Consider the following 12,230-nt stretch of genomic DNA (forward strand, 5'->3'; position numbering starts at 1 on the left):
GTATAACCCTAGGAAGAGGATGTGCGGTGAATGAGGGTAAGGGGTGGAGGGTGGAATAAAGTAAAATTTTATTCCTGGGAATTTTCTATTCTGTTTCAAATGCTAATGAAGGATATTTGGTCGCCCATGATAGCCATTGACTTGAGACTACAGGTCAGTATATCACATTGATGTGATCTAAAAGACTGGCAACCAATGGCTTGTCAATGATGTTCACACAGACCAAGATGGGATTAATTATCCAGATTAGTTACTATGTTAAACACAGATATAAATAATCCTTTATTGGTTTGATTCTGTTTGAAATAACTAAGCTATAAAATTATTTCAAGGAAGCAGATGGTATAGCCATATTGGTTGGCTCTGGATCCAGAGGACTTCAGTTCACATACTGGCTTTGCCACTTAATACTGAATCAAACTTTTTCTGGGCCTCAGTTCCTTCATTTGTAAAATAATGGGTTTGGACTTGACCTCTACATCATATTAGCTAAACCATTTCAGCTAAATTTCAGTAAATTTCTGAAATATTTGTGCAGTTATAAGTAGACTTCTGAAAAAAGTTTCAAAGGTAAATGAATTAAAGCATAAAATTCTATGTTTAACAAGTATCTTTATGAAGAGGAAAATCTTAGGTGCTAAAGAAAAGAAAATTTAGTTAAATAAAATACAAAAAGAATTTGACCTTTGAGTTTAAGGAACTTTACTGACAATTATTTTAAATAAATGTAGAGTTATCTTTGTTAAATAAGTCACCATCACAACTGTGGTATTTTATTTACTATCCTAATTTTCAATAAGGCAGAGTAGCCTTCTTAACCTTGCTACTTTTAGCAAACCCCAATCACTTCTCCTAGCTATGAAATCTAGGCCAAGTGAAAATTGTATATCTCTTTAAAAATAAAAGATATTACAGATATTTATAAAAATTCTCTTGGAAAAAACAAAAACATGCACATCAGGAATACATAATCACAGTTATCCCATACAAAAATACATCTATTCCTTGGCTTGATGTACTAAAAATCAAATGTTAGTTGGGATCTTCTTCTGGCGGGACAACTTCCATGAGCATCTGTACGTGCATGGTGACAGGTTCTGAAATCCCAAATTTGATATAATTAGAAATATGTATTATTAGTGGCATTTAATCATAAAGTCATTAAAAGTCAGTCATAAAGTTCGTTATTTTGATTAGAGATTTTTATTGTTCACTGCCTATATAGGGTGTTTCAAAAGTCCTGGTATAAATTTGTGCAGATTTAAGCTTTCATAGCTGGAAAAGACAAAGTAAACAGAATCTTTAATAGCCTAAAACTGCAGAATTTTAAGCTTTAATAGAGTAAAGCCTAGCTCTAAGACTTTTAGGACACACTGTATAATGTATTACCCCTTGATTTGCTATCCTCTCCATACACATTTCCATAAGCCAGCACTGTCCCCTATTCACTATTCTCTGGAGAATAATGATTACTTGAGGCTATTAAGGTATTAGGAAATAAGAAGCCATTTCATAGAGTCTTGAATTGGAGGAGATCTGAGATCATCTAGTCCAACCTATACCTAAACATGAATTCCCTGTACAAGCTGCTCACAAGTCCTCCTGTCTTTGCTTGAAGACTTACACTTCTATACAGCCTATTCCATGTTTGGATACCTCTAATTGTTAGGAAGTTTTTTCCTGACATTAACCCTAAATTTGTTGCTCTGCCCTCCAAGGTCAGGCAGAATTTCTGTAATCACTCTTTTGTGTTTCAGACCTTGCCTTCCCTGTGTGTCCTCCTGGCTCAATTTCCCTCTTTCCACTTCATCTCCTCCTCCTAAGATGTTATCTCCGGGCTCTTCACTGTCTTGTCTATCCTTATCTTTTCTAATTTTGTCTTTCTTAAAATATGATACCCAGAACTGAAAACAATACTCCGGAGGAGATCTAATCAAGGCAGAATATTCTTGAGACTGTACTTGTCAATACAATCTGATTTCATATAAGATTATTTTTATTTCCATATCAATTGCTAACTCATATTGAACTTGAGGTCCACTGAAAACCTCCAGATTTTTTTCAGATGAACTGTTTTCTGTATAGCCAGATATATTCTGTCTCCTATTTTATGGAAATTGGTTTTTTGACCCAAGTATATGACTTTGTATGCATCTCTGTTAAATGTCATCTTATTGATTCATTATGAATCCATAATTAATTATTAGTCCAATGTTCTAGACTATTGGGAACTTTTTGGATTCTCATTCTTAACTTGTTAGCTATCTGTCTCAGCTTTGTTCCATCTGATAATTTGATAATTATGCCAACTGTACTTTCATCCAAGTCACTGGCAAAAATGTTACACAGTATAGTGAGGGCCAAGCAAGGATCTTTGCAGCATTCCACTAGATACTTTGCCTTTCCCCTATCCTATGGTCCCTCTTCTTCTCTAAGTGATTTTAGTAACATGGATATGTAAAATGCTCTTCTAGGGGGCCTGGTGACTTGAACTCATCCAAGGCAGCTAGGCACTATCTACCTATGATCTTGGATTTCAGTTCCCTATTAGTTTTTGTATATCCTCTTGAATCCAGAAATTATTCTCTTTGCCAGAATGGATAGAATTTTTCAAATTAATAAAACACTCAAAGGCAAGTTTTCCTACATGGTTGATTTATACTGGTATGATAGACATATCTACATCAACACAGAAAAATAATAAAAATTTTAAGGGTGAAATACTTGCTAAGGAGTCAAATAGGACTTTGGTTTCTAGAACATAACTTAAAATATAGGGCTGACAGTCTCCTGGGCAAGGATTGAGGGCACTTAACAAGAAAGAAGGTTATTTGCCCAGTGTCTCGCAAAAAAGAATACTACTTAAAAAAAAAAAGTTTAAAGGAAGTCACTGACCAACTGAGATTCTTGAAAAATCATATATTAACATTTAGACGGTTTCCCTTTTCCCTTAAAACAATTTTCTGCTTGAGTCTTCTGCATTTCATTCTTGGTAGCTTCTCATTGTTCTCATTGTTGAGCTTACATCTTACAGAATTTAGTCTCTAGGTTCCTACCGATTCTTTCTCTGAACTCTTTAAAATATGCTCTACAAAATCATAAGGAATGTCATTTTGTCCAGTTTTCTCTTCTCTGCCATGAATTCTAAGATAGACTGGTCAATTATTTCCAAGTTTTGCATCATTTCCTGGGGCATAGATCCAAGACATAAAAGGAGGACTTCCCAAGGTTTGTCAAAATAGATAACTTCTGATCATTGACATGGGCACTAATGATATGTCAGGAGCCTAGAAACTATCACTACAGGTTATGAAGTCATGAATAAGAAACTAAAGACCATTAAGGAGTCAAGTTTTATTTTTATTTTCTTCACCACCTCCCCCCCCCCCAAGCCCCCAGTAAAGGCAGGGAATGCAGAAGAGAAAAAAAAATTATTTTTAGAAGTGAACTACTTTGGGCGGCTAGGTGGCGCAGTGGATAGAGCACCGGCCCTGGAGTCAGGAGTACCTGGGTTCAAATCCGGCCTCAGACACTTAACACTTACTAGCTGTGTGACCCTGGGCAAGTCACTTAACCCCAATTGCCTCACTAAAAAAAAAAAAAAATTTAAATTAAAAAAAAGAAGTGAACTACTTTGTCCAAAAGTGAAATGTGCTCCTCTAGGGGGCAGTGGGTCCTCTCTCACTGAAGAACTAGATAAGGGGAAAAAAGATGACTGACTACTTGTCAGTAGTGAGGAAATAAAAAACTGCAAAAAAAGATAGCCAGTGGATTAAATGCCCTTATGAGTTTCCTTCCAACACTTAGCTTCTGTGAGAGATTAGTACCTAATGGAGACATGGAATTATAAGGGGATGAAAAAACCAAAGGTCTGTGGGAAAATCAGGACACATCTGCATGAACAGCCCCATGATTTAAATACTGAATCATAAATCACAACAATTTCCTGAAATTTAAAGAATGGATAGAATCTTTCAAATTAATAAAAGACTAGAAGACAATTCTTCCTTACATAACTGATTTATACTGGCATGACAGACATCTACATCAACAGAAAAATATTCAAAATGTAAAAACATTTCAAAGGTGAAGTACTTTATAAGGAGTCAAATACAAATAAGAGTTGCATTTCTGGAACATCGCTTAAAATATTGGGTTGACAGTCTCCTGGACAAGTATGGAGGGCATCTAACAGTCTAGAAGGTTATTTGCCTGGTGTCTTGAAAATCTAATCAAAAGGGTGTTCAAAAAGAGAAATCTGCCTATATCAAACTAGATATAGTACAATAGAGAAGCAGCAACAGTGAGAGAAAAGAGCAATTAAGACACAGGAGACAAAATCCATTAAAAAAAAGGGGGGGGCAGCTAGGTGGCGCAGTGGATAGAGCACCAGCCCTGGAGTCAGGAGTACCTGAGTTCAAATCCAGCCTCAGACACATAACACTTACTAGCTGTGTGACCCTGGGCAAGTCACTTAACCCCAATTGCCTCACTTAAAAAAAAAATCCAATAAAGAAGTCAGGAGAAAAATACATGGCTTCAAATGTCTATAGATGGCTATCAAAAGTTTAGACAACAAACTTGAGAAGTGAGATGCAAGGAATCATTAGGGATATATGACAAAAGTCCATATAGTCAAAGCCATGGTTTTTCAGTAGTGATGCATAGCTGTGCAAGTTAGATTATGAGGACAGCTGAGTGCTACAGAATCAATACTTTTTTGTTTGTTTGTTTGTTTTTTGTTTTTTGCAGGGCAATGGGGGTTAAGTGACTTGCCCAGGGTCACACAGCTAGTAAGTGTCAAGTGTCTGAGGCCGGATTTGAACTCAGGTACTCCTGAATCCAGGGCCGGTGCTTTATCCACTGCATCACCTAGCCGCCCCAGCATCAATACTTTTGAATTGTGCTGGAGAAGACTTTTGGGAGTCCCTTGGACAGCAAGGAGATGAAATCAGTCAAGACTTAAAGAAATTAATTCAGACTGTTTACGGGAAGGTCAAATACTGAAGCTGAAATACTTTGGCCACATAATGAGAAGACAGGACCCATTGGAAAAGACCCTGGTATTGGGAAAGATTAAAGGCAAAAGGAAAAGGGGAGAGCAGAGGATGAGATGGACGGATAGTGTTGTGGAAGCATTGGACAGGAGCTTGGACAGACTTCAGGAGATATTGGAGAACAGAAGGGCCTGGCATGCTATGGTCCATGGGATAATGAAGAGTTGGGCACAACAACAACAATAAATGCAAGGAAGTAAAGTTAACCTCATATGTATGACAGATTTGGTGGGATGAAACCCATGACTAGAATACGGTTCTTCATTGATACACTTTTTTTTTTTTTTTGGTGAGGCAATTGGGGTTAAGTGACTTGCCCAGGGTCACACAGCTAGTAAGTGTTAAGTGTCTGAGGCCGGATTTGAACTCAGGTCCTCCTGAATCCAGGGCCAGTGCTCTATCCACTGCGCCATCTAGCTGCCCCTGATACACTTTTATTATTACTATTATTATTAATGGATAAGTAAAGGGGGGTATGAATGGGTGGCATTGGATATTAAAATATAGATAAGCAGGTGATCCAGGATCCAGCATAGAAAAGTGTACAGAAAATCATTTGGATAAAGATCACTATTTTGCTTCCCTACCACCATTTTTTCTACCTTCCCCCCCATTAAAAAAAAAGAAAACTCTTGTAAAAATATACATAGTGAAGCAAACACAAACTCCCTCAGTGGCTATATCCCCAAAACATCTCATTCTTCACTCTGAGTCCCTCACCTCTCTGTCCGGAAGTGGGTAACTGACTTCATCTTCATTCACCTGGGATCTTCATGGACCACAGATTTAGAACCAGAAGGGACCTTAGTGGTGGTCATCTTGTCAAGCCTCCTCATTTAACAAATGAGTAAAACTGAGGCCCAGAGAGGTTAAGTGACTTCCCCAAACTAAATAGGAGAGCCAGACTTTCTGATGCCAGACACGGGACTCTTTCCACTGAACCACACTGCCTCCCTTAGAGGCATAACAGATTAGTGATGAAGGACTTTAGGTGGCCAGACATTTGTTAGAAAGCTCTCTGGAACAGACAGAGGAGCTGAGAACTACTCGACTGTCCTTAATGATAATTGAGCCCTAGAAAAGTTGGAGCCAACAAGAGGAAATTCCATTTTTGACTGTTACTAACTGGAAAGAATCGGTTACAATGTGGAAAGGATAGGAACCTTGCAGGGAAGTGACCAGCTCCCTCCTAGAGAAGAAGAAAGTTAGGCATAGTCTGACATGCACCTTAGATTTGGGGTAAGGAGATTTCAAAGGGTTCTTAGGATTTATCAACTAAAATTCTATAGGGAAAGTCAAACCAGGAGAGATGGGAAGATGGCACATAACTGAGGTTGATTGTGATTGTGGCATTGTCCTATAGAAAGAACGTCAATAGCATATAATAAGCCACAGCACGGGAGGAAAGCGAGACACTATAGAGACTTTATCTATAACCAGAAAAGGATTAAAAAAGGGGCTAAGACCAGGAGCATACTATACTCCTAGGGATTTCTGAAAACTCACAATACACTTTGAAATGCATTTTATTTTACTTTTTTAACAGGGCAATGAGGGTTAAGTGACTTGCCCAGGGTCACACAGCTAGTGTCAAGTGTCTGAGGCTGGATTTGAACTCAGGTACTCCTGAATCCAAGGCCGGTGCTTTATCCACTGCGCCATCTAGCTGCCCCTCACAATACACTTTGAAGTTTAATCTGCACGGGCAATCAGCAAGATTGGTAAATTTGTCAATTTCTGAAGAGTAAATGCTCACACTGAAAATTTAACAGCAGGCTCTCAAGGGGGTAAAAGCCTCAACTTCCACCCTTGGATAGGAACACTTCTTGGGGTGAATAGGATGATAATTGGTGACCTTTGGACTGAAAAGGATAGAACAAAAATGATAACAAGGATTTACCATCCAAGATGAGTAAGGAAAAAAGGCAGCAACTAGCTTCCCTGAATGAATCAAAGTCATCTGACCCAGATTAACTACATCCTTAGGTACTGAAAGAACTGGCTGATGTGAATTCTGAGCCACTGGTTGTCAGCAATTATGTGAAAGAACATGGAGAACAAGAGAGATCTATGAAAGGATGTATGCTGTCTGGAATTTCAAAGGGGTGTGGGGTGGGGGAATAGCCTACAACCTATAGGCCAGAAAGCTTGAGCTTGATTCCTGGGAAATTTTTAGAAGATCATTAAAAAGGCAGGTGAACCTTTATAAAAGGAAGAGGTGATTGCAAAGAGCCAATATGGTTTCAAGAACAGCTCATGCCAGATTAATCTTGCTTGGTTTTCTGTTAGGGTTCTAGAAAGGTAGATCAAGGTAATGTTGTAGATGGAATTTATCCACATTTTAGCAAAGCATTTGTTATCTCATACGATTTTTGTGGAAAAGATGGAGATGCAAACTAGATGACAATACAAAATGGATGAATCTGGAGCTGGTTGAATGACCAGCACTGGTTAAATGTCACCCTGGCAGGAGCTTGACTCTGTGCTGTTAAAAATTTTTATCAGTGATTTGGATAAAGGCATAGATAGAAAGCTTATGATGCAAATGATACAAAGCTTAGAGATAACTAAGTCACTGGACAAGAGAGTCAGGATACAAAAACCTTTACAGGCTAGAGCACTAAGATGAATATAATAAGAGATTCAATAGGGAGAAATGTAAAATTTTATACTTGGGTCACTCAAAAAAACCCCAGCCAATTGCACAAGTACAAGATACAAGGGAAGATGACCACATAGAAGTTTGTCTAAAACTATTACATTGAGAATCAAATTATTAATTAAATATTAAATTTAGAGCTGCAAGGGATCTTAGCAGTCATTTAGTCCAATATTTTTATTTTGCAAATGAGGAAACTGAGTCTCAGAGATGGTAAATGGCTTGTCCTGGTGGAAAAGCCGGGAATTAAGAACTCATATCCATTGAATTGAAATTCGATACTTCCACCACTGAACCACAGCCTTAAGATGAGGATTTTAGTGGACTGAAAGCTCAATATGAGTCCATTGTATGATATGGGAACCACAAAAAAAAAAAAAAAGAAAAAAAAAAGGCTTGTGATTGGGCTACATTAAGACAAGCATAGCTTCCAGGAAGAAAGAGCTGGTTCTTTTTTCTGTGCTCTGATCTGATAAGACCACATCTGTAAGATTATGTTCCATTCTGGGTGCTTTAGCTCAGAAAGGACATTAATACATTGACATGTCTAGAAATAGGACAACCAAGAAGGCAAGAGGCTCTGAGTCCAGGTCATGTGAGAATAGGTGAAATGTATGAAGTCAAGTCGATCTCACATTAGTATCACTAAGTCACCTTCTTTGTTGCTTATACTTTGCATATGTAGACATCTGAAATCACAGACTTTTGTTTTACCAGTTCCTTTCTTGGGTTTATTTCTACTGCACCTCTTCTTATGTTATAAGCTCACCTCCAGTATCTAGCTTGGTGAACATAGATCTGGGCATTTTTCTCTCTCCCCCATTCCTGTTGATTATTTTTTTTGGTGGGGCAATGAGAGTTAAGTGACTTGCCCAGGGTCACACAGCCAGTTAAGTGTCAAGTGTCTGAGGTAGGATTTGAACTCAGGTCCAGGGCCAGTGCTTTATCCACTGTGCCACCTAGCTGCTTCCCATTCCTGTTGATTTTAAAGATTTATAAGAATCCAGGCAAATACCTTTTTACCAGCTCTTGTTCCTTATCAAATGCAGAGGAAATGCATTTCAGAGGAACTTTGCATAGTGGGCAGCAAAATGAGAATTGGTATCTACAGGCACAAACCTTGAAAACTGTTTGGTATTGTTAAAAAAAACAACAATGGAAAAGTGGATCAGTGTAACAAACTTGATAAGCAATGGTAAGGAGTCAAAAACAGCAGTCCTGTATTTGATAAGCACAAATTACTGGGGAAAAGACTATTCGGCAAGAACTAATGAGAAAACTGGAAAGTAGTTTGGCAAAAATTAGGTTTAAACCAATATTTATAATATACACAACCATAAGCTCCAAATGGATACTTGACTTGAATATAGAAGTCACATGTTAAAAAAAATTATAGGAGAATGGAGAAGAGCTATTTTTCCACAGCTATAGAAAGGGGGATAAATTTTTTTTGGACTGTCTTTTTTTCTAATTTATTCTTTGCTTATTTTAAACATTCTTTTTTTGGATACTTTAAAAATATTCACATCTTTTGTTTTTACATCACTTTCATTTCCAAATATATGCTTTCCCAACCCCATACAATGACTACTCAGAGTCATCCTTTATAACAAAGAAGAAAAGAAAAAAACCCCAACTAGCCAATATACCATTGAATCTGACAGTATATGTAGTATTCTACACTTACAGGGGCCCCCACATCTGCAATGACTTAATTTTCTCACCTCTTCTTTGGGGGAGGGTCAAACTTGGTCATTTTAATTAGCATTCAATTTCATTTTTATTCTGTTCTTTCCATTTACATCGTTGTAATCATTGTGTTTATTGTTTTTCTGATTCTAGTTACTTTGCTTTTAATCAGTTCATATAACTTCTCATTTTTATATCCCTCAAATTTTACAGGGCAGTAATATGAAATTACATTCATATGTCAAAATTTGTTTAGGTCCCCCCAATTGATGCTATCTACTTTATTTCCAGTTCTTTTCTACTATAAAAAATTCTATAAGTATTTTGGCATTAGCTACTCTTATCAACACTATGATCCACAGCAATTCCAAAGAACTGATAATGAAAAATGTTATCTAACTCCAGAGAGGAGTACTGATAAACTTTGAGTGTTGATTTGAAGCATATTTTTTTCACTTTATTTTTCTTGCAACATGAATTAATATGGAAATATGTTTTGCATGGCTTCATTTGTATAATGGGCATCTTATTGCTTGCCTTCTCTCTCTCTCTTTTTTTTTTTTTTTGGTGAGGCAATTGGGGTTAAGTGACTTGCCCAGGGTCACACAGCTAGTAAGTGTCAAGTGTCTGAGGCTGGATTTGAACTCAGGTACTCCTGAATCCAGGGCTGGTGCTTTATCCACTGCACTACCTAGCTGCCCCCATTGCTTGCCTTCTCAATGGGTAGGGTAAAGGGTGGAGAAGGGGAAAGAATTTAGAAGTGAACATTTTTTTAAAAAGTTAAACTTAAAACAATTTTGGGGGTATATCTTGGTATATCTTGTCATGATTTATCCCCTTGGAGTATATGGCTAGCAATGGGATCTCTCTGTCAAAGTATTTTAGTCACATTCTTAGCAGAATTCCAAATGAATTAGTGTGCCTATCTTTCTGCAATCCCTCCAACACTGACTATCCCTATCTTTTGTCCTTTTTGATAATAGACTTAGTGTGAAGTGAAATCTCAAAGTTATTTACAGTAGGAGCAGCTAGGTGGTTCCTAGAATCAGGGAGACTTAAGTTTAAATCCAGTCTCAGAGACTTACTAGGTGTGTCACTTAACTTTTTTTTTGCCTCAGCTTCCTTATCTATAAAATGAGGATAATGATAAGCACCTATTTGGGTTGTTGTGAGGATCAAATGATAAAAATAACTGTAAAACTCTTAGGATATTACCTGGCACATGGTAAATGCTATATAAAAGTTATTATAATTTCTCTTACTATTAGTGATTTGAGATCATCTTTCATAGGTTGTTGTTTTCAATATTTTAGAGAAATATTTGTTCATATTCTTTGACTATTTATACATTGAAGGACAGCTCTTGGTCATACATAGTTTTGTGGCTTCCTTAATATCTTACGTAACTTAGAAAATCCTAGAGAATCAACTAAAAAGCTACTTGAAATTATTAACAACTTTAGCACAGCTGCAGGATACAAAATAAAACCACATAAATCATCAGCATTTCTATATATGACCAACAAAATCCACCAACAACAGATAGAAAGATAAATTCTATTTAAAATAACTGTGGCCAATATAAAATACTTGGGAGTCTACCTGCCAAGACAAACCCAGGAACTATGTGACTAGAACTACAAAATACTTTTCACACAAAGTCAGATCTAAATAATTGGGAAAATATTAATTGCTCATGGGTAGGCCGAGCCAATATAATAAAAATGACAATCCTACCTAAGTTAATTTATTTATTTAGTGCTATGCCAAATCAAAAACATTTTATAGATCTATAAAAAATAATAACAAAATTCATCTGGAAAAACAGAAGCTCAAGGGTATCATGGGAATCAATAAAAAAATACAAAAGAAGATGGTCTAGCAGTACCAGATCTCAAACTGTATTATAAAGTGGTAATTATCAAAACAATCTGGTACTTAAATAACAGAAATAGAGAGACCGATCAGTAAAATAGAATAGGTACAAATTACACTATAGTAAATGACTATAGTAATTTAGTATATGATAAACCCAAAGATCCAAGCTTTTGGAACAAAAACTCATTATTTGTCAAAAACTGTTAGGAAAATTGGAAAACATTATGGCAGAAACTAGGTATAGACCAAAATCTCACACTGTGTACTAAAAGAACGTCAAAATGGATAGATGATTTAGACAAAAAAGAATGATACCAAAAGCAAATTAGAACATGGAATTGTTTACCTGTCAGATTTATGAGCAGAGGAAGAATTTAGGACCAAAGAAGATATAGAGAGTAAAACAAAATGTAAAATAGATAATTTTGATTATATAAAATTAAAATATTTTTGCTCAAACAAAACTAATGTAACCAAGATTACAAAAGAAGCAGAAAACTGGGAAAGAATTTTTGAAACAAATATTTCTGATAAAGACCTTGTTTCTCAATTATATAAAGAAGTGAGTCAAATTTATTTAAATATAAGGCATTCCCCAACTGATAAATGGTCAAAGGATATGACCAGGTGGTTTTCAGACAAAGAAATCAAAGCTATCTATAATCATATGAAAAAATGCTCTAGATCACTATTGATCAGAGAAATGCAAATTAAAACAACTCTGAGGTATCACTTCACATCTATCAGAGTGACAAATATAACAAAAATGGGAAATATTGAATGTTGGAGGGGATGTAGGAAAGCTGGGATGCTAATCCACTTGTTGGTGGAGTTGTGAAAAGATTCAATCATTCTGGAGAGCAATTTGGAACTATGCCCAAAGGGCTATGGAACTGTGCATACCCTTTGATCCAGCAATACCACTGCTAAGTTTCTATCCCAAAGAT

At 36.5% G+C, this 12,230-nt stretch overlaps 1 protein-coding gene across 1 annotated transcript in view; it reads right to left on the minus strand.

The window, feature by feature from the left end:
• Positions 1–1,032: 1,032 nt before the first annotated feature.
• SLC7A9 (solute carrier family 7 member 9) overlaps positions 1,033–12,230 on the minus strand; it is a 54,914-nt gene continuing 43,716 nt past the window's right edge. The window contains exon 12 of the mRNA XM_043988048.1: positions 1,033–1,097. Within this exon, the coding sequence (XP_043843983.1) occupies positions 1,033–1,097 (65 nt within the window). The remainder of the gene's footprint in view (positions 1,098–12,230) is intronic.

This window comes from Dromiciops gliroides, chromosome 2 (genome assembly GCF_019393635.1).
Source record: "Dromiciops gliroides isolate mDroGli1 chromosome 2, mDroGli1.pri, whole genome shotgun sequence".
Lineage (NCBI taxonomy): Eukaryota > Metazoa > Chordata > Mammalia > Microbiotheria > Microbiotheriidae > Dromiciops > Dromiciops gliroides.